This window comes from Oryzias latipes, chromosome 16 (assembly GCF_002234675.1).
Source record: "Oryzias latipes chromosome 16, ASM223467v1".
Classification (NCBI taxonomy): domain Eukaryota; kingdom Metazoa; phylum Chordata; class Actinopteri; order Beloniformes; family Adrianichthyidae; genus Oryzias; species Oryzias latipes.
Window position 1 is genome coordinate 24,257,107 of NC_019874.2, and position 23,917 is coordinate 24,281,023.

At 41.9% G+C, this 23,917-nt stretch overlaps 1 protein-coding gene across 1 annotated transcript in view; it reads right to left on the reverse strand.

The window, feature by feature from the left end:
• The window catches only part of man1c1 (mannosidase alpha class 1C member 1), a 187,778-nt gene that overhangs the window by 64,882 nt on the left and 98,979 nt on the right, over positions 1-23,917 (reverse strand). Inside the window, exon 3 of the mRNA XM_004078309.4 lies at positions 9,303-9,418. Coding sequence (XP_004078357.1) covers positions 9,303-9,418 — 116 coding nt within the window. The remainder of the gene's footprint in view (positions 1-9,302; positions 9,419-23,917) is intronic.

Genomic DNA, 23,917 nt, shown 5'->3' on the forward strand with positions numbered 1-23,917 from the left:
AGTGTTTAATAATATGACACTAAGCATTTGTCTACTTAAGGTAAACAGCAAAAACAGTTTTAAATGGAACAAACACTTTAGGGTGAAATTCAGAACCATTTTTAAATATTATGTCATTTGTACTAATTACAGAGAAAAGGAAACCTTTTTAATCGTTTTAGGGTCAGAATCATTCTTAATTTTTTTCAGGTTTTTGTTAGAGCCACTGCTTAACAAAAATGTATGACATTACAATTACAAAAAAAAAATGATATCAGTTCCTGTAGACATATAGAAGAAAAGGTGACATTGAGGAAGCTGATTCGCTGTGGCGACCCCAGAAGGTAAAAGTCAAAACGAAAATAGATCCCATTAGCACCATCGACAGACTTATGTTACGGCCAAGATGGGATATTTTTTAAAGACAGAAGCACCTTCTTGTTTCTAATAGATTATGAAGTTTACTGGAAAATCTAAACTCAAGTGGAACACATTATCAAAAGGACCCACATGATCTGCTCAAGTGTTTTGGTCTTTTCTCCACCTGCAAATGAACATTTATTCTCCAAATGTGGTACTAAGCACATTTTTGGGTTTTGTTTTTAATCTGAACAAAGCTTTCTTTGTCAAACTAATTTAAATGAACATGTAGTATCAGATCTTGGTTTGGCTTTTAACCCTCAAAATGTGCAGAATACATTTTCTTGATGCATCATTTCTTTGGATGTACTGAGGTTTGATGCATTTACTACGACACTGAGAGGAGTTCTTCTTTCTCTTTCGGCTTTTCCCATCAGGGGTCGCCACAGCGAATCATCCTTTTCCACCTCACTCTATCATAAACATCTTCTACCCTAACGTTAGCCAACTTCATGTCCTCTGTTAAGACATCCATATATCTCCTCTTTGGCCGTCCTCTTGCCCTCCTGCCAGGCAGCTCCATCTCCAACATCCTTCTACCAATATATCCACTATCCCTCCTCTGAACATGTCCAAACCATCTCAGTCTGGCTTCTCTGACTTTGTCGCTAACACAGGCAACATGAGCCGTCCCTCTGATGTATTCGTTCCTTATCCTGTCTAACCTGGTCACTCCTAAGGAGAACCTCAACATCTTCATCTCCGCTACCTCCATCTCACCCTCTTGTCTCTGTCTCACTGCTACCGTCTCTAACCCATAGAGCAGAGCTGGTCTCACCACTGTCTTGTACACCTTTCCTTTGAGTCTTGCTGGCACTCTTCTGTCACACAACACTCCTGACACTTTCCTCCACCCGCTCCAACCTGCCTGCACTCGCCTCTTCACCTCTTTTCCACACTCCCCATCACACTGAACTGTTGACCCCAAGTACTTAAACTCCTGCACCTTCTTCACCTCAGCCCCCTGTAACCTAACGCTTCTACCTTGATCCCTCTCGTTCAGACACATGTATTCTGTCTTACTACGACTGACCTTCATACCTCTTCTTTCCAGAGCAAACCTCCACCTCTCTAGCTGTTCCTCCACCTGCTCTCTACTCTCACTGCAAATTACAATGTCATCCGCAAACATCATTGTCCAGGGAGATTCCTGTCTTACCTCGTCTGTCAGCCTGTCCATCAGCATAGCAAACAAAAAAGGACTCAAAGCTGATCCTTGGTGTAGTCCCACCTCCACCTTGAACTCCTCTGTCTGACCTACAGCACATCTCACCACCGTCATACTTCTCTCATACATGTCCTGAACTACTCTGACATACTTCTCTGCCACTCCAGACGACCTCATACAGTACCACAGCTCCTCCCTCGGCACCCTGTCATACGCCTTCTCTAAATCTACGAACACACAATGCAGCTCCTTCTGACCTTCTCTGTACTTTTCCATCAACATTCTCAAAGCAAAAATGGCATCAGTGGTGCTCTTACGGGGCATGAAACCATACTGCTGCTCACAAATCTCCACCTTCTTCCTAAGCCTGGCTTCCACTACTCTTTCCCACAGCTTCATTGTGTGGCTCATCAACTTTATTCCTCTATAGTTACTGCAGTTCTGCGTGTCACCCTTGTTCTTAAAGATCGGAACCAGAACGCTTCTCCTCCATTCCTCAGGCATCTTCTCACTCTCTAAAATCCTATTGAACAACCTCGTTAGAAATTCCACTGCTGTCTCTCCTAAGCACTTCCATACCTCCACAGGTACGTCATCAGGACCAACGGCCTTTCCGCTCTTCATCCTTTTCAGAGCCTTCCTAACCTCATCCTTTCCAATCTCTGCTACTTCCTGCTCCACAACAACCACATCTTCCTCCCTTCTTTTCCTGTCATTTTCCTCGTTCATCAGCTCCTCAAAATACTCCTTCCATCTTTTCTGTACACTCTCCTGGGTTGTTAGCAGCTTTCCGTCTCTGTCCTTAATCACCCTTATCTGTTGCACGTCCTTCCCATCTCTGTCTCTCTGTCTGGCTAGTCTGTACAAGTCCTTCTCTCCTTCCTTTGTGTCTAACCTGTCATATAGCTCATCGTAAGCTTTCTGTTTGGCCTTTGCCACCTCTCTCTTCACTCTACGCTGCGCTTCCTTGTACTCCTGTCTACCTTCCTCAGTCCTTTCTACATCCCACTTCCTTTTAGCCAACCTCTTCCTCTGGACGCATTCCTGTACTTCCTCATTCCACCACCAAGTCTCTTTACCGTCTTTCCTCTTTCCAGATGACACACTTAGCACCTTCCTACCTGTTTCCCTGATAATCTCTGCTGTAGTTTCCCAGTCCTCTGGAAGCTCATCCTGACCACCCAGGACCTGCCTCAACTTCTGCCTAAATTCCTCACAAGTTTCTTCATTCTGTAGCTTCCACCACTTGGTCTTCTTTTCTGTTTTCCCTCTCTTCTTCTTCCTGACCTCCAGAGTCATCTTACACACCACCATGCGGTGCTGTCTGGCTACACTCTCTCCTACCACCACTTTGCAGTCATTAACCTCTCTCAAATGACCTCGTCTACATAGGATGTAGTCCACCTGAGTACTCCTACCTCCACTTCTGTATGTCACTCTATGTTCCTCTCTCTTCTGGAAGTAAGTGTTGACTACAGCCATTTCCATCCTCTTCGCAAAGTCCACCACCATCTGTCCCTCCAGATTCCTTTCCTTCACACAAAACCTGCCCATCACCTCCTCATCACCTCTGTTGCCCTCACCAACATGGCCATTAAAGTCTGCTCCAATAACAACTCTCTCTCCTCTGGGGAAACTCTGTATGACCTCATCCAACTCACTCCAGAATCTCTCCTTCACTTCTAACTCACAGCCAACCTGTGGTGCATACCCACTGACTACATTCACCATCACCCCTTCAATTTCTAACTTTAGGCTCATCATCCTGTCTGAGACTCTTTTCACCTCTAGAACACTGTTTACAAACTCCCCCTTCAGAATCACTCCTACCCCGTTTCTCTTCCTATCAACACCATGATAGAACAGTTTGTATCCTCCTCCAATACTACGTGCCTTGCTGCCCTTCCACCTTGTCTCCTGCACACACAGTACATCTACCTTCCTTCTCTCCATCATGTCTGCCAGCTCTCTGCCTTTCCCTGTCATTGTGCCAACGTTAAGAGTCCCTATTCTCAAACCTATGTTCCTGCCTTTTCCCTTCTCTCTCTGGCCACGGACCCTTCTGCCTCCTCTCTTTCTTCGACCAACAGTAGTCAAATTTCCACCGACACCCTGTAGGTTAACAGCATCGGTGGCGGTCGTTGTTAACCCGGGCCTCGACCGATCCGGTATGTCTAAAGTGTTGTGGATGATTCGCATGGTTATTTTGGCAATTTTTACGCCGGATGCCCTTCCTGACGCAACCCTCTCTATTTATCCGGGCTTGGGACCGGCACAGAGGCAACTGGCTTGCAACCCCTGTGGCTAGACACTGAGAGGAGTTGAAGTCAAATATTGTAGAGTTTGCTGTAAAAGATCTTGTTTCCAACAATAATGACATCTGAAACTGTGCAGACGATCCCCGACTTGTTGTTTGATAGTCCAGGTTTTTTACGTAAAACGTTCTCAAAAACTGCAGAACTCTCAGAAAATCATGCAACTTTGCTCATTATTGAACGTTTCAACATGGAATTAAATCCTTTATAAATCGCCGTGATTCTATTAGGAATAAAACTAAAGGGTTTTTGCATTTTAAGAATGTTTTTAAATTAAATTTGATTGGACAACACATCCAGCCTATTTTTACTACAGAAGACACAAAGTCTTGCTGTGACCTCCATTTCGATGAACTGTCTGACACTAATACAGATGTTACAGTAATAGACTGTCATTACAAGTGTTCAGCTAACGGCTACAAGCCTCATGCTCACTGCTTTAGCAGAGGCAAAAGAGAAATAATCTTCTGACAAAAAAACATCTTCACCCCTGTGTTACCGTTTCTCCTTCCCCCTCTGATCGGCTTACACAAAGCTCAGTTTGGATTAACCCCAGAGTCTCTTCTTAAGGGTTCACGACCATAAAAATAAAAAATATGAGGCTCATATCAGCCTCTGCAGCTGCTTTTCTTAAATCTTTTCCTATCCTATTTGTAACTGATAAAAACGTAAAAGGCAGTATCTTATTTTAGCTTCCAAAAATTATATTGATTCTTGAAACTACAAGAATTGAATTCTCAAAAATGAAAGTTAGTAGATAAAAATATCAAAAAGTGAGCCTAAATAGTAAAATATTAATATGCACCTTTAGTACACTTTTCTCTTAACCTTTAAAAAAAATATTTGACCAGAGTTAGAGGTTAAAAAAAAGTACGGGAAAAAATTGTGTTTGTAAGATAACAGGGAAAAAATTAACATAATTTGATCTGAAATGCCACAAGGGCAGCTCTGCTGCTGTCCGTTAAAGCTGAAAATCTCCTCGTACCAGTAGATGAAATAAAAATAATCATGCCATCATCTACAATTTCCATTTCAATCAGTCATCAGCCCCATAATGCCCATCGATGATGCTGCCAAGAACTTATTCTTCATGCAGCAGTAGCTCGAATGGAAGACTAACAGGAGGTTTTGGCACAATTATTTTTCAAGTGTGGAAATTCCATGCAGTCCCTGAATGCATCTTGTGCTGCGGCGACTTTTAAATCTGCACAATAAAGACAGAGTTAAATGTTTGAACCAACTCTGGGATGGATATTTGTGGTAGCCAAGTTCGTGGCAGCCAAGGGAGGCAGACACCTAAGAAGTCATGGTTGTGAGTTTGAGATGGTGAACAATGCCTCACCTCCCAAAGTAGCTATGAAACTGTTTTTCTACCTGCCAAAATGAGGTTTGCATTTGGTTGGTGGTCGGAGTTAATTTAGAGCCCTGGTCATGATTCAAAGACCACTGGGAACTGTTCTACTATAGATCAAAAGATGATCGGTGTGAGAGTTTAAAAACTTTAAATAGATGTTAAAAACTGGATTATGGCAACTTTGTTAAATAAATTAATGATAATAATAAGGTTAAGTAAAACATAATGGGGGTGGAAATAAGTTTGTTTTTTCCTATCAATAAATAAATTGAAACAATATTTGAAATAGATTTGTAATATCGATATATTTTTTAACCGTCATTTTTTTTCATGAAATTGACTAATCATGTTGCATAGTTAAAATTGTGATTTTTACTGTACAACTTTTTTAAACTATTTCTACTTTAAACTGTGCTAAATTTCAAGAGTGTCATTTTGTTTTTATAAATAAAGTTTGATTTGATTAGTTTTATTTTAACCGTCAAAAAATAAAAACAAAAGATTCTTGTAAAAACTATTTATAGCAAGAACTAGCTGATGGCCAAGGCTCTTGGTGGAGAGAAACTGGCTAAAACTTCCTGCAATTACTGTCAAATCTGCACTACTGTAACACCGACTCTGTCAGTCGTGTCCTTGTTTCACCGCTAACAAGTTATAGACCGGCTGTCACTGTGTGTCGAGCTGTGGATGACAGACAAGCCTGAAAAGATAAATGTAGCTCTGCAGTCTGGCCTACTGCATCTGCTGACATTGTAATGTAATTAAGAAAAATGTCTGCAAATAAATCCTTGCGTGTCGTCTGCCTCCACTCTTTTTCTCTTTCATTCTGCTGCTGTATGACTTTGAAAACTATAGGCAGACTCAAAACCTAAAAAATATTACTAATTGCTTGTTTCCCCCCCCCCACAAAACTGCTTTTACTAGAATGACCCAGGACTTATGGCTAAATAGTTTGATTGTTTATATGCTATAAAAAGTTAATTAATTCATTCATCTTCTAATCTGTTTTATCCCTTTTGGGGTCACAGGGCTGCCGGAGCTTATCCCGGCCACTTGTGGGCCAGAAGGCCTCCAAACCAAGACCTGCTAACCATTTCCCCCTGAGAATTCATAATATTTGGAGACTTAATCGAAAAAGTTCTAAACAGGCTGGCTGTCCCAGAGGAATGGAAGTGGGAGCCCTCCCTCCAGTGTCCATTGATGACAGCGCCAGGGGTTGAAGCTAATGAAAAATGGCAGATGACACCCATGGAGAGGTTCACTGTGAAGTGTAAATCTGTGTTTGCTGTCTTTGTGATTAGCGACACCGTGGCTGTTAATGGCCGTCTCCACTCAGGCCGCGAGTGCTGCCACCGCCGGGAGCTCCAGCGCCACTCAAAGCTAATCGTCATCCGTAAGCACTGGGATGAACCATGAACTCCAAATGTAACAACTTGCTCCACATCTGTCTTTCATTCTGGATCTGTGCACGTGACTGCATGCCATCTCAGGAGAAAATTTCTCTTTTTGGCACAGCATTGGGGGTGATAAAGAGTGTGCCGAGCTGTGCGGGATAAAAGCACATCATAAACACATTGCAAGTCTGTTTTGGCACTGATTATAAACTGGGGCTGCTCCCCAGTGTAATAAAAAGAGCGCACAGCTGTCAGATGTGGAATATTTCCAAAGAATTCAATGATAAGGGCATCCTGTGCACCACGCCAGACAAACTAAAGCTCTGACTTGTTTTGGTATGAAGACACCTTCATACCAAGACACCGACAGATATAAACAAGTGATTTTAGCGCTCACCACCAATATTTGTTAGCAAACAAAACAACTCAGAGTTGAGAAATTTGACAAGCTGTCATTGCATGCGGTGAACTGCAGTAATTACAGCTCAGCGTAGACACTTCCACATGCAGTCCAAGCTGTTTTCCTATTTTTGTAAAACCGATACAGAAACCACATTTTATTGCATTTGGTGGAGGTGGTTCAGAAGTGACCTCACATTGACTAAACTCAAAAATCCTGCTGCAAATTAAGTCAGAAGACGTTCAGAGCTACATGGACTACACTCGTAATGGAAAAAAAAAGTCACTTTGACTTAAATGTGTTTTAACCTGTGAATCCAGCTTGGTACGCCACTGATTATAACCAGCATTAACCAGCTCAGTGCCCTTGTGGTAGAGTGTCCGGCCTGTGACTGGAAGGTTATGAGTACAAATCGAGGCCGAGTCATACCAAAGACTCTAAAAATGGGACCCAATGACACTCAGGGTTGGATCGGGGGTTTAATCCCGAGTCCAGCTGTGTCCGCAGCTCACCCCTCCCCCAGGGGATGGGTCAAATGCGGAGAACAAATTTCACACACCTACGTGTGTGACAGCTAAAGGTACTTTAACTTTAACATTAAGCAGCCACATACCCTTTCCTAACCTGCTTGACAATTTTCATAATTTGTTATTCACTTTTTATCCGCCAGCAACAAAAGTTTCTTTTTTTAAAAGATAGTTTTCATGAACATGTTTAAAAAAAATAAAGAACATAAAAGACCAACCCCAATAAAAATTGTGTTTTTGTGTTTCTAACGTTCTTGTGACATTTTTCTGAGGATGGAGGACATTTATAAAGAAATGCAAGCTTTAAATTGTATTGCTGAGTATTTCTTTATCTAAATCTTTGTGAATCAGGAGCAGATGAAAAAATGTCATTTGAAAAAGAGCTCATGTGACAGAAAATAGGGGCCACAAGCTCCCTCCTCCACTCCATTCTGTTTGTAGACGGTTAGATCCATAAAGGTCCGCATTTTCCTCAACCAAGCTGGATACGGCTGGATTTTGATGCGATATTGCTCACCTGGTAATGCTACGTTGGTGGTGTGTTTTGCTGTAAGCTAGAGAGAGATAGCACATAAACAGAAAGTTCTCAGTAATGGAGGACGGGAAGGGGAGGCAGGGTTGCTTCATGCCAACAGTCCTGCCCACAACTCAGAGGCACATTTCCAATGAAGGCATGCCGCTCTGCAAAAACAATGTCAACAAAACAACTCAGGCTTTTAGATTTTAGCTAAAAATGTCATAATCCTCACTAAAAGACGCTTACATAATCGGTCAAAAGATGATGGAAGTGGGACTTTAAATAGTTTGTTATTCAGAAAGTAAAGATTTGTTTGAAGCAGGGCATTGCGAGTTAAAAACCAAAGACATTTCTGTCCTAATTTATGCAGCTTTCGCCCTGCTCTGACAGTAACACATGAGAGGGAGAGAAGCGGCTCCTCCTCCTCTAATGTCATTTTCAAGAATCCACTGAGCCTGAGTGAAAACAACCAGTCTGAGTCAAGAGGACGCTGGAGCCGGCATCAATCACAAACACTTTTAAAGCTGACAGTTATTAGCATGTTTGCACATGTTGTGCAGGGCCTTGGAAGTCCAGCTAAAGGAAAAAAACCGAGGCAAGAGAAGCACCTGAACTTCATACTTTATTGTTTTCTGAGATAAGCCCTCAATTTCTCAAGGTTATTGCTTTTTCTTTGCACCATAAAAATACATCAACGGGATAGACTAAATGTTGTCATTTTAAAGCCTCTGAAGACGTATTGGAGTCCAGGAAGTGACCATTTCCGAAGTCTGTTTAAAGTTTTAGAAAGCATCTTCTTGGATGTGTGTTTGTCAAGGTCTTTTATCTGAATGCCTGCGCTTCTTAAGATTTTCTTAAAGATGTTCAAAACCCAAAAGGGTCAGATGAAAACGCAGATAAATAAAAAAAAATACTGTCAAAAGGCAGCACACAAAACAAACCCTATCAATATTTCTTTACACATGAAAAAGGATAAATGTGGTTTTTGCTACTTGGAATGAGCAACCGTCAGTTCTGCTACACAGAAACTTCAGGTTGTTGGATTTGCTGAGAACAATCAAAATCATCATGTATGAAGAAGTAAGAGAGAAAAAATATTGTTTGTCTTCTGCTGCTTTGTTTTCTTGTAATAAATCAGTTAAAATTCTAAAAAAAGTTTTTGAAAAAGATTAGGAATCCCTGATCAAAAGGGTCCTCTATGCTGGTTTCAATCATGAGCACTTCTTACCGAATTTAGGTCCAGATTGTTCTGCACCCACTCCTGAGCCTCGTAGTACTCGTCCATCAGTCCCATGATATACAGAGTGTCCAGTGAGTCAATGATGGATGCTCCTCTTAGGCCGCCTGCAAAATACAAAAAACAAAGAAAAAAAGGAATTTAAACTGTTTTGTACATTTACACAAAGGTTTAAAAAATGAAATGAGAACCTAAAGCTTTTTTTCCCCAAATGTAATTGAAACCATTTCAGTTGTTCTGAAGAGCATGCCTAAGTAGTCAGACATGAATAATTCTATGAAATACATATTTTTTAAGGTATTGTGTGACTCTAACCATTTCTGTGGAAGCCATTATTCACTGATCAAACGTCATCTTTACACTGATGAGAGGAAGTACCTTCTTTCTTGGCTGACAGAAGACTTCACTTGGTCTAATTAGTACAGTGATGATGTTGCACTAATGCAGCTGGAAACCTTGTTATTGTGGAAACTAGATGTGAAAATTTAACAGGAAAATGAAGCACAAATAACTTTTAAAATCAAAGCTCACCACACAAAAATGTTCACTTTCATTCACATCTCTTAAAAGACGTATTTCAGTTTGCCGATACCGGGTCCCGATCCAATACTTCTGTAACACATTTAAAGGGCAGGAATTTAAAAGCAGATCCAGGTTTTCCCAGATTTTTGTTTTATTAACCTTTTATCATTTAACACCTAAAAACATTCTGTGAAATAGTTTGAACAATCGAGTAAAAAAAAAAAAAAATGAAAAAATATTTAACTAGTAACTAGTAAAAAATAGGTGATAATTAGTCACGAGAGAAAGTTGAGTGATTGTAGCTTTCGTATCTTCAGAACTACTGAACTTTGAATTTTTGATCAAATGTGATTCACATCTTCATTAAATATTCCTTAGAAAGACTTGATTCCAAAATTATTGTTGTAGCATGAATATGACGATAAGTATTCGTGACTCGATCATATCAATGTAACCATTTATCAATTTTGGTTGTTTTGAGAGATTATGGATTTTTTTTTTTAATTTTCCTTGAGCTTGCACTTTGTAGACGGTCCCCTGTTTGTTGTCTAACTGCTGCCTCTGTCACAGCACCGGGAGAGAAATTGTCATAATAAACAAAATCAAAGAAAAACTATTCTTTATTAACCTTTTTTCTTTTGAAATGCATTTTTTAGGTCGTTGTTTGAGTTGAGACAAAACACAAAATACTTGCTGTCAGTTTAAAACATTTATTAAAAGAGTTATTTATCCCGGAAGACTAAATCTGTGAATATTTTGCCAACTTTAGCCAACTGTTTTGTGCGCCTCTTGCTCAAACTACAGTCGTTTTCTGCTCTGCTTTACGACAATAAAATGTCATGATCCGTTCACAGACTTCACAAAAAGTTTCTATCTTTAATAATAATCTTGAAATATATAGAGCTGATCAATAGAAAAAAAATAAATATCCGATCCCTGATCTGGAAGCTACATCCAATTCCATTCGTTGTCATGGCCTGGCAGCTACTCCCTCCTCCCCCCTCCTTCCTGTGTTGGACGCGACCAGCTGGATTCACTCACCTCATCTACACCTTCCTTCATAAGCTCCTCCTGGATCATCAGCCGGTGCCAGTTCGTTGTTCCTCCTATGGTGCATAGTCTGGTCAGCTCATGTTTATGTCTCACGTCTCATTGCCTCACGCTCATAGTGTTTTTTTCTCGCTCTGCCTCAGGACTTAAACCTATTGGATCCTCACCTGGTCGCTGTCCTCCTACGCTGCTGTCTATCCGCCTCAAGAAACCTCCAGCCAGCCGCCTCTCCTCGCCATGGTTCAAGCCTCGCCCACGCCGCAGAACTCCCTCAAGGAAATTCCTCCTCAAGATTTCTCCAGCTAGCCTTAGCTCTTTGACTAGAGATAAACCTGTCAAGACCTATTTCAGATTAAACCACTTGAAACTTACCATTGAGTCCTAGCCTCCTTCCGGGTTCCAGCATCTGGGTCATTCTGAACTCACGTCCGCATCATGACAGAACGAACTGGCCAAACCTCTGACCCAGCTGACCCGGAAGGGCTCCGCCATGCAGTTACCCAACAAGGTATTTTTCTGGGACTTCAGTCTAACTTACTCACTCGTATTACGTCTGTACAAGAGGATCTGGTTTCTCGCATCAACGGTATCACTCGGACTCTTAATGAATTTTCTGGTCAAACTTCAAGGCCCACAGTCTCTGCTCCGCCTCCTATTTCCGGCAACAACGCTACATCCGCTTCCACCCTCATCCCGGAAAATGTTCGACTACAGCCGGAACCTTTTTTCGGGGATGTTTCTGCCTGCGGAGGGTTCCTTCTGCAATGTGAACTGATTTTCCAACAAGCCCCCAGGTATTATCAAGCCGATCACACTCGTATCTCACTAATCGTGAACTCTCTCCGTAGTAAGGCGCTGCAATGGGCTCAAGCTTTCCTGGCCTCCCATCCTATCTCGCATCTCCCTTTCGAACGCTTCCTGGGAGAGTTCCGCCTCGTCTTCGACCGGCCTCGAAAGCAGGAGGAAGCCACCCGACGGTTGCTAGGTCTCAGGCAGGGTAACCGTCCGGTGAGTGAACATCTCATTGACTTCCGGATTTTTGCTGTCGAGGCTGGATGGCCAGATCCCGCACTCAAGGGGATTTTTTACCAGTCACTGAATGAGCGCATTAAGGATCATCTTTGCACCCAGCCCGAAGCAGGCACTTTCGAAGAACTTGTCACGGCCGCCCTGAGGTCGGACATCCGCCTCCGGGAACGCCTCGCTGAGCAGAAATGTAAGCCACCTCCATCCCTTGACTATCCCGTTCGCGACTTACCCCTGGCGGCTCCAGCGAGCCTAGCTTCGCCCCCCGTCAAAACTGATGAACCCATGCAAATAGGCCACTCCAAGCTCTCTCTAGAGGAGAGAAAGAAGCGTCGTGATGGGGGGTTATGTTTTTACTGTGGTCAGGCGGGCCATCAGGTCTCTCAATGCACCGCTCGTTTGGACTCCAGAAGCCCCTCGTTTAGGGACGGGCCACGGGGGGGTGACCCTGAACCTTCTCACGTTTCCAAGTTTTTACTCGTTCCTGTCAAGATTTGCAATAAGAACTAAGTTTTTGAATTTAAAGCTCTTGTTGACTCTGGGGCCGAACATAGTTTAATGGATCAAAGTCTCGTTCATGAACTCTCTCTCCCGGTTGAAGTCCTCGATAACGCTGTTAATGCTGCGGGTCTGGGGGGAAAACAACTTTCACGCATTACCAAACGCACCGGTCCGGTTCTCGTTATTACCTCCGGTAACCACAGGGAATACCATAATTTCTTTATCACTCAATGTCCGCAGACGCCGTTAATTCTCGGGTTTTCTTGGCTTCAGAAGCACAATCCCAGTATTGACTGGAGTTCGTCTCGCATTTCCAACTGGAGCACTTTCTGTATGGCAAACTGCCTGCAGTCTGCTGTTCCCCTCACCAAGTTACCTGACTCTGGACCCGATAAAGAAATAGATCTGTCTAACATACCCTCCTGTTATCATGACCTACGTTCCGTATTCAGTAAATCTAGGGCTAGTGCTTTACCGCCACATCGACCATACGACTGCGCTATCGAATTGCTAAATGGAGCTCCTCTTCCAAAGAGTAAATTGTACAATCTTTCCGGTCCTGAAAAGAGCTCCATGGAGGCCTATATTCAGGAGGCTCTTTCCCTGGGTCACATACGTCCTTCCTCTTCCCCAGTCGCTGCCGGGTTTTTTTTTGTGGAGAAGAAGGATAAGACGTTGCGACCATGCATCGATTTTCGAGAGTTGAATCAGATCACGGTCAAGGATAAATACACCCTACCATTATTAGAATCTGTTTTCGACTCTGTCCAACATGCTAAAATCTTCTCGAAACTTGATCTCAGGAACGCTTACCACCTTGTACGCATGCGCGAAGGTGACGAGTGGAAGACGGCTTTCAACACCCCGTTGGGCCATTTCGAGTACCTTGTGATGCCGTTTGGGCTTACCAACGCCCCCGCAGTGTTCCAGCGTTTGGTAAATGATGTCCTCAGGGACTTTCTTGATCGTTTTGTCTTCGTGTATCTTGACGATATTCTTGTTTTTTCCTCCAATGAAACACAACACGAACATCATGTCCGTCTTGTCCTAGAACGGCTTCTCGCCAATCAGTTGTATGTCAAGGCTGAGAAGTGTGCGTTTCATGTGTCCTCCGTCCCGTTCTTGGGTTATATTATCGAAGCTGGCAACATCCATCCTGACCCCGCTAAGATCGAGGCTGTCGCTCAGTGGGAGACTCCACAAACCCGCAAGAAGCTCCAACAATTCCTGGGGTTTTCCAACTTCTATCGCCGTTTCATTCGTGATTACAGCAGTATTGCAGCCCCTCTCACGCAACTCACCTCCATCAATCGCCCTTTTGTCTGGAACTCTGCCGCTGATGCCGCTTTCAAACGTTTAAAGTCCCTGTTTGTTTCCGCACCTATCCTCATCCAACCCGACGTGGCTAAGCAATTCATTGTGGAAGTCGACGCCTCTGACTCGGGGGTGGGCGCTGTTTTGTCCCAGCGCGAGGACGGCACGGGGAAACTTAAGCCCTGTGCGTTCTTTTCCCGCAAACTAAGTCCGGCTGAGCGGAACTACGATGTGGGCAATCGTGAGTTGCTAGCCATCAAGCTCGCGTTGGAAGAATGGCGTCACTGGCTGGAGGGGGCGGAACAACAATTTATAGTTTGGACAGACCACAAGAACTTGGCATATTTACGCAGTGCAAAACGGCTCAACTCCCGTCAAGCCAGGTGGTGCTTATTTTTTGATCGATTCAACTTCGCCATCACATATCGTCCAGGCAGCCGTAATGTCAAGCCAGACGCCCTCTCACGCAAATACTCCAGGTCTGACGACAACTCTGTCTCCACCATTCTACCAACGTCCTGTTTTATAGGCAATCTCACGTGGGAGATTGAGAACAGGGTCCAGCAGGCCCAGAGCGAGATCCCCGCCGGTATCACAAACCCTCCTGGCACCCTCTATGTTCCAGACTCCCTCAGGTCCGAGGTCCTCACCTGGGGTCACACCTCACGTCTCGCCTGCCACGGAGGGGTTTTTCGGACTATTCGACTCCTTAAGCGTCGCTTTTTCTGGCCCACCTTGGAACGTGACGTCAAGGAGTACATAGCTGCTTGTAGTACTTGCGCTCGCTCCAAGACGTCTAACCGACCTCCTTCTGGTCTCCTGCTGCCGCTGCCCATCCCTAGCCGTCCCTGGTCCCACATTGCTGTGGACTTTGTCACAGGACTCCCACCTTCACAGGGCCATACGGTCATACTAACCGTCATAGACCGATTCTCCAAAGCCGCCCAGTTTGTTCCACTCCCTCAACTTCCCACGGCCACTGAGACCGCCGACGCCCTCGTCAACCACGTCTTCCGACATCATGGGATCCCTTGTGACATCGTGTCAGATCGTGGCCCCCAGTTTACATCCCAAGTTTGGAAAGCATTCTGCTCCGCCCTGGGGGCCACGGTCAGTTTGACTTCAGGGTACCATCCTCAGGCTAACGGTCAAGCGGAGCGGGCGAACCAAGAGCTAGAGGCCACCCTCAGATGCTTGGCAGCTCAGAACCATGCTGACTGGTCCAAGTATCTGATTTGGGCAGAATATGCCCATAATTCCCACACCTCTACAGCCACGGGACGGTCACCTTTTGAAGCCTCGCTGGGCTACTCACCCCCCTTGTTTCCTTCCCAGGAATTGGATCTGGCGGTTCCCTCTATCCAGCTCCATCTGCAGCGCTGTCAGGAGATCTGGCTGCAGACCAAGGCCGCTCTCGTCCGCACCGCTGAGAATAACCGCCAGATTGCCAACCGTCACAGGGGGGTGAGTCCCGAATACCAACCAGGTCAAAGGGTGTGGCTGTCCTCCCGTAATGTCCCTCTCCAGGGGTCCTCTCGCAAGCTGTCGCCCAAGTTCATTGGGCCTTATACGATCGACCGGGTCATTAATCCGACCTGTGTTCGACTTCGTCTGCCGGCGGCTCTGCAGATACACCCCACATTCCATGTGTCACAGATCAAGCCTGTTTCCGAGAGCCCTTTGTGCCCGCCGGCCGCTTCCCCGCCGCCCGCCCGTACCATCGATGGGGCCCCCGCCTTCTCTGTCTCCAAGATCTTGGACGTTCGGCGTCGGGGTCGCGGGGTCCAGTTCTTGGTGGATTGGGAGGGGTATGGTCCAGAGGAACGTTCGTGGATCTCGCGTTCGCTCGTCCTGGACCGTACCCTCATCGACGACTTCTATGCTGCCCATCCTGATCGTCGCCCTGGACCGCCTGGTGGCGGTCGTTGAGGGGGGGGTACTGTCATGGCCTGGCAGCTACTCCCTCCTCCCCCCTCCTTCCTGTGTTGGACGCGACCAGCTGGATTCACTCACCTCATCTACACCTTCCTTCATAAGCTCCTCCTGGATCATCAGCCGGTGCCAGTTCGTTGTTCCTCCTATGGTGCATAGTCTGGTCAGCTCATGTTTATGTCTCACGTCTCATTGCCTCACGCTCATAGTGTTTTTTTCTCGCTCTGCCTCAGGACTTAAACCTATTGGATCCTCACCTGGTCGCTGTCCTCCTACGCTGCTGTCTATCCGCCTCAAGAAACCTCCAGCCAGCCGCCTCTCCTCGCCATGGTTCAAGCCTCGCCCACGCCGCAGAACTCCCTCAAGGAAATTCCTCCTCAAGATTTCTCCAGCTAGCCTTAGCTCTTTGACTAGAGATAAACCTGTCAAGACCTATTTCAGATTAAACCACTTGAAACTTACCATTGAGTCCTAGCCTCCTTCCGGGTTCCAGCATCTGGGTCATTCTGAACTCACGTCCGCATCATGACATTCGTGAAACTATAGGATGTGGCCCAGTTCCTGATAAAGTGATTGGAACTGGAAATCCCTAGTTTTTTACAGCACGTTATTGTTTTATTATGGACATTTTGTAACAATATTTAGGGGAAATAAAATGACCACAATAAAAAATAAATACCGGTAAATAATCTTGGTAACGTGAGCTTGGCAAAGTAAGCTGTTGTTTTCTGACCTTTAATTTTCTGATTAGTTACAGTAAATCAGCAGAATATGCCCTACATTGAGTAAAAACAAAATCTCTTAGACACCAAGTTGCTATAATTACTGTACTGATGCTAAATGATAACAGAAAAACAGCTTTGTGTTGCAGAACATGAAGAGCATCCCCATTTCAAAGACTGAAAAGCATCTGCTGGAGAGCAGCCGTCACTCTTAGATAAAAGCAAAGTCATTTAGGAATCAACCAACAGAAAATATTGATGTGACAATTGTTGCCAGCACTTAGCAGCTGGTCCTGAACGACACGCAGTCGATGCGTTTTCTCCTTAAACTGTGTGTAAAATCTGTCTGAGCGCATTGAAGGTTCCTGTTCTTGTGAGTGTTTGTCTGCAAGAATCTAATTTAAAGCTATTCATTTGTTTCCACTAACTAAATGAGAAATGCCAGGAGGTGTTTATTCTTTCCTAGTGGTCTCTTTCCTAGTGGAGAAAGTGGCTGGTCTATTTTCTTTTGAGCATGACTAAATATTATGCAAATCCAGCTAAAACTGGCAGACAAAGCTCGGCATCAGAAAAAAAAAAATCATTATCTTTAATGAATTACTGTACAGGAGTTGAGTGGAAAATTATGGTTTGGTGGCTTTATAACAAAAAACTGACTAAATAGGCCGAACGAACTGCTTGAAGGCTCAACCTCTAGATTTGAAAATGCAACAGGGTGGAAAATGACCTGGTTAAATGAGAGGTGATGACATTGTGCTCATGTCTGAGAATAACTTAGTCCACAGGAGATGGCTGGTTTGATCTGATGCAACCATTCAGCAACCTGAAACATCAAAGGCTCTTTAAAATTATTTTTTAAGTCACTGAATATGCAGATTGCCTATACCATACCTCAGGGCAACAACTAAACAATTCCAGAAAAATTAAATCCCCTGCAATATCGCCAGGATCCTGAGTCTTTCAGAAAAAACATTTTTTGTTTTTAGCCATGACTCCCAACCAAGATGACAATGAGAAAAATCACAATTCAAACACTTTACCTTCAGACAACCTTTTAGCTTAATACCGGTTTCATAGTGCAAGCAATTGCAACCATATTATAAATGAGGACTCATCTCTGCTTAAATGTAACTGAAAGAAAAATGTCATAATTTAAAATACACAAAATAAAACAGCATTTTTTCTCCTAAATATTCTAAAACCACATGTTAAATTTGGGTACAAACTAAGGATGTAACAACTCATCAACTTGATTTATATTCCTGAAATCCAACGAGATCAATCTGCCTGCGGCAAGTTGGTTTTTAAAGCGAACTAGACCATTATTAAATAGTTGCAAAATGAAATGAATTGATTAAAATTGATACCGGAAAATACCATTTAGGTTGAGACAAGGTAGGTTTATTTTAATACAACTTAAAAATGACCAAGTGAATCGCAGTGGACAACACACATGAATAATGATCAGTCCATCATTACAATCCAATGTGTGGAATTAATAATAATAATAATTGATACTTTATTTATCCCACAATGGGGAAATTCTTCTCCGCATTTTGACCCATCCCCTGGGGGGAGCGATGAGCTGAAGACTGGCCGCGCTCGGGGGGCGATAGTTGGCTGGGATTGATCCGTCACCCCTTCAGTTGTTGGACGACCTGTGCTAAACTGCCGCCCGAAATAATAAAAAAAAGCAAAGTTGACCTGCTATGTCCTGCTGGATTAGCTCAAGCGTTTTTCATCTTCTTTTAGGTTTTCATATTAGACTTTAAATTGCAGGTCAAGCTGTCCAAACTGTGCTTAAAGCTACATGAGAGAGGGCACAAACCCTCTTCACAGTGAGTGCTGAGGTCAGTTCAGGTGCCAAAGGACAGCTAAAACAGGGATCAATTGATTAGACTTGACTGAAGGGAGGTAGTCGTGAACTCTGGCCATAAATAAATGAGTATTTTTAGAAAGAGAAGCACAAGCATGCCCTCCAAAGTCTAAGGTTATCGCCTTCCTCTGAAAGCCTGGATGCGAGTTGCTGCCTAAGGTGGATAGTTTTAAGTACAGCGAGCTGTTGTTTGTGTGGTGAAGGCAAAACAGACGCAGACTGACAGCATATAGCATCTGTACTGACTGTTATTGGTGTGAAAAGAGGTGAGCCTAACGGCAACAGCTGTCAATGTACCAGCCTATGCTCCAGGACCACTGTGAGAAACTTTCCAAACAAGAGGTGATGTCCGTCTGATGCCTTGAAATAGCTGCAACGTCCTGGAATATGTGGATGCGACACGACGGTCAGAAGCTCTTTAGACGGCCAAAGCTGGGTTACAATTCCAGTTTTTAAGCTTTATGTAGATATTGTGGTACCACTAAAGTTTTTCTGTAAACTAGTGAAGTGTTGGAAAAGCACTTTTTTCTCACTCTTAGTAGCCATCTGTTTGCCAGTTACAAGTTCAGTAAGAACTGGGTGATAAGGCCCTCAAGCTAAACATCAACCTAAAAGACCATCTGCTGAGGTGATCTGACCTTGCAAGGGTTAGGTGCATCACTTAAACCTCAGAGAAGATTTCAAGACATAAATGCTTACATTGACAGTATAATCTCTTTCAGTTCCAAATGTTTTCTTTATATCAGGACCAAAATAAAATCAGTTTAGTGTTTTTTTTCCCCTCCGTTTTTTAAAGTACCCTCTGTCAGCAGAAAACCATGAATGTTCCTGATTATACAAAAAACCTAAAATAAATACATTATAAACTGTACTATACTTTACTATATAAGCAAATGTTTTTTCACAGAATAAAATAAATATAAGCAGTAGAGTGTTTGGAAAACCTTATCTATACACTGTATAACAAGTAATACAAGTGATAACTTAGGAAAGGAATATTGTCACATGTGTCCTCTTATTCAAATTCAGGAGTGGCTCTGGGCAAAAAAACAGCAGAGTATGAAATTTTTCCATTGAAAACAGCATCAAAGCCGGGATGACGGATTGATTCTGGGGGTACATGGAGCATATTTATTTATCATGCTCTATTTTAGTTCCTACTCGTTCTGTCTGGATGTCTGTGTGCTACACGTGAAAAAGCCTCACAGATTCTCTGAAAACAGGCATATGAGATGTGCCCCTGTATTTGGATTAGAAACAGGCACACTGACAATCATGGCAACTTTAGCATGTGTTACTACTGTGCTTATTTACGTGTTCCATCTAAAGCCAAACCAGGCCAAAAATGCAGAATGAACTGATTTTTTAAGAGAATCATCTGATTTAATAAGGATTTCTAATATAAAAACTTTAAACAAAGAGACACCATGAGTTGTTTTTGCTTACTTGACATGTTTGGTAGCTATTAGTCAGTTAAGCATAATTTTGTTGCCCACATCCTAAACATTTTATTTTAAAAGAACTGAAAATACAAATGTTTTATCAGTGTCTCTCTCTAAACTCCTGGAAATAATTTAGAGTCAACATATTTGCTCTAATCTCATCTCTGAACCATGTCCATATAAAACATGTTTTAGCATTCAAGCAGTGAACTTGCATGTTCATTACCAATTCCATTGATCCCGTATAGTATTGTTAGTGAGATGAAAAGAATCCGATTTCAAAGTTGGGATGTTTTCTGTCCTCGTGGGGAAAGTCAAATCAAGATTATAGGTTTCACATTTCAGCTGCCAATTTAAAGCACCAAGCTGATGGAAGAAAACATTAGGGATTGAGAGGAAATGTAAGCGACACAAGCAGCATTATCAAATTGAATCTAATCAATTCAGATGCTCTGATTCACACTAATTAGGCTGGCCTGTTACCAGTGATTTTTAGCATCCAATTATCAATCACAAGGCCAATGAGTATGCTGTTAGCACTAACGAACAGGGTTACTAAGCAGGTGTGCCTGTGGTCTTAGAGATATTTACCTACAAACATTTAAGGAGAGCAGCTGGAAAGAATGTAGATAGGGAAAATTAGAGCTAAACAGAATAAAAATTATGATTTCAGTCATTCACCAAGGACCATTTGTGTGAGACCTAAACCAGCCGGGTATTTTAGTCTTCAGGGAAAAGTAAAAAAAAAAAAGATCTTTAAGGAGGAGGCAGCTAAGACATTATGGATTTTTCTTTCAGGATAAAAGATGAAATATGACATTTTAGCAGCATTGGTCTACTAAGCATTTAACAGCACTCTTATAAGTCCAAGAATAATAGGGGGTATTTTTCTGTTAAAGCATGCAGACTTAAAACAAAAAAAAAACAAGCAAAAAAACTGCACTTTATTCAAATAAAATGATATTTAAATTGAAAAAAAATACAACAAAGCATTCGGGCCACCATAAAAATACAGAAAATAGATGAGAGTAGAGTCTAAAATAAAATAAAAAAGTCAATTATACTTGAAAAAAGTTGTAGTTGTAAGAAAAAAAGAAATATTACGATAATGAGGTCATAAAAATTTGGAGAAAAAAAGTGGTAATTTTAAGAAAGTAAACACGTAGAATTAGAAGTAAAAGTATATTTTAATTCATTTCTAAAAGCCTTACATTTATTATGGATATTAGTCTGTTAACTAAGAAAATATCAACAAAAAAATAAAATAAATAACAATATTGTGTTTCAGTATGAGAAAAGTGGAGCACATTGTCCTTCATTCAGCATTGGATTCACAAATAAATACCAAGTCAAGATTGCATTATTATACATATAAAGACATTGAAAAGAATTAAAAAGAAATTAAGCCTCATCAGAAGAATATTCTTGACCAAGAAGGCGTGCCGTTTTACGCAGTCGTCAGTATAGTTGCCGAGGTCCAAATGCATTACGGCACTAAGATGAATAAAACAAATAGCTGCATTGATGGATTTAGTCAGCATGTAAAGTGGATGGAGGCTTATACCTTCTTGTTAAATTAAGACTTGCTTGATTCCGACAATTTTTCAAGTCTATTTTCTGAAAATTTATCTATAAACCTACTACTATATTTTCTTAAAATTACAAATTTTTCACATAAATTCATGACTTTATTCTGGTAAACTTACAACTTTTTTTTCCAAATTCTATGACTTTATCTACATTATATATATTTATATATTTTTTTTTTATGGTGGCTCTAATACTCAGTTGTAAAACAACTGCACAACAGGAATTTACATCAGCTTGCAGCTGGAGCATAGGGAGATTATTGGACATCCACTAATCGATCTACGTTGCTCAGTGGTTTGTCTGTTGTTGTCACACAGCCAACAAAGCAAAGATAAGGTTTAAAAAGACACATCAATTAAGCTGGTCACACCAAGTAGGATCTTTAAAGTTCGATTTTATTTCATTATTAGATGACAAGAACAGAGATTGGTTTGAGTAGAAAATCTATGACCTGCATAAAAAAAAAGACTACTGACCTTTTGTTAATGCCGTATGCTTAGCATTTCTTTGGTATTTGTTAAATTAAATTACTAAAGTTCTGCAGGTCATGGTAATTTCACGAGTAATGTTATTTATATGGAGTTTATTGAGTTTATTGGTTATCTTTACTTTATTCAGAACAAACTTCCGATTTAAAAAACAAAACAATTTCTTGCAAGAAGAAAATGTTGGAAAAATCGAAATGATAGAAAAAAACTAAATCTAGAGCACAAAAATTGGAAAATGATGTTCATACCGTGAGCTTCAAGGTCATTTATTAATGTGGGTTAAAAAGAAGCACTAAAATTACTAATTGACTTTTTAGAAGAAAAAAAAACATCTTATTGATAAATGTCATCCTGCATTCAAGTAAATTATCTGTAAAATGAACACATTAACCCTTTAACACTAGAAATGTTGCCTGCAACACTTAAATAACGCACACTCTTTGACATACCCAATATAACTTTCCAAGCATTTACGCGATCAACATTATTCAAGCTTTGCACCACTTTGCTCCACTTCATATTGCTCTGGAATTACATTGATGGCGTAAGCAGTTGAAGAGTTACGAAAAGGAAAAAACTTCAACACTGGAGTTAAAGCTCCCGTGTAAAAAGGGTTGAAGTAGGGATGGGAAACTCCCAGCCTCGAGGGCCGGTGTGTCTGCAGGATTTCCAGATTTCCAAACCTTCCTCATAATTGATTACCTGGTTCAGGCCCGTCTATCCAATTAGAACATGCCAGAGCAGAGCTGGGTATGTTGAAAAACATGCAAGAATGTGGCCAGGGGTTAACCATTCCAGGTTTAAAGCATTGAAATATATATTCAGAATCAGAATTCATTAATTGTCGTTTGCACAGCTTTTACACTGACATACGAAATTATTTCCAGTACAAACCAAACCAGATCAGGCATACAACAAATACACATACAGTTCAGAGTTGACTGAGGCTGCAGCAATAAATGCGCTGCCTTACTTAGGATGGGTGTAGATGGGTTACGAATAGGGAGGGTGGGGGCTTTAGTGACAAAAAAAAGTCGTATCTCAACACTATCTGATACAATGTGTAGATAAATGAAAACACAGAAGCACATATTCACACGTCAACACAGTACATGAGGCTCATCTTAATCATTTGACTACTTTTTTTGGAAACTGATAATATGCAGGATCACTTCTTCAGGATTTTGCTTAACGCAAGTAATTTTCCCAGTTTCAGAGAAAAATCTTAGCCAATAATAACAAAGTTTGTATTTTTTTTTTTTAAATGAGCAGATGGGTGTCATAAAGAAACTGGAGTCTGGATCCATCTGCCAAGTAGCACCATTGAGTGTGCAGTGTGGTGCTGAGCCATCGAGGTACCAATGTCCATGCTGGTGCAGCCAAACATGAAAAAGAGGTGTGATGCTCCATAAAAACTGTTCAGCACTTTCTAAAGTGGTAGAAAGGCAGGCACATGCTGTTGGACCAGTGATGTGAAACATGTTTTAGGGCCAAGCCTTATACAAGTGCATCAATCCATTTTCCCCCTGAAAATCTGCAAGTGTTAAAGCAGCTGTGGTATAACTGGGCACGTTCTCCATGATTCAGTGAATCATTCAGCCCAACAGGAGCCATTTCTTTGCCTGGTTGAGTGTCAAAAGGGTGTAGGGGAGCTAGAAAAAAAAAAGGTTCACAATCTGAAAAAAGAAAAACTCCATTTATTTCTGCTTCATTTCAGTTGAGGTAAAATAAGACTTCTCATAAACATAGATCATCTCCAATCAGTTCATCACAGCACATTCAAAAAGGTTCTTAAGTCTTACGCCTACTTATAATAGATTTTTTAAATCACTCAATATTGCTGGAAAAGCAGGCAAATTATGAATAAAGTTAAATAGCCTTTTTTTTAAATTAGAAAAAATTAAGAGTTTGCCATTTGTAAGATCCAGTTTTTCTCAGCAACTTGATAAATGTTAATGTTTATGAAAACTCCTACTTTCCTACTCTCCAGTATGCATCTAACGGTCGCTTTTTGTAACCAACAAAAGTCCATCACGGCAAGGTGTAATCAGGTATGTGCCAGTCAATATTAGAAAAAAGTATAGATTTATTTATATAAAGAGGATTAAATTCAGCGAGGGACCAGGCGGTGCTAGTATTTCTT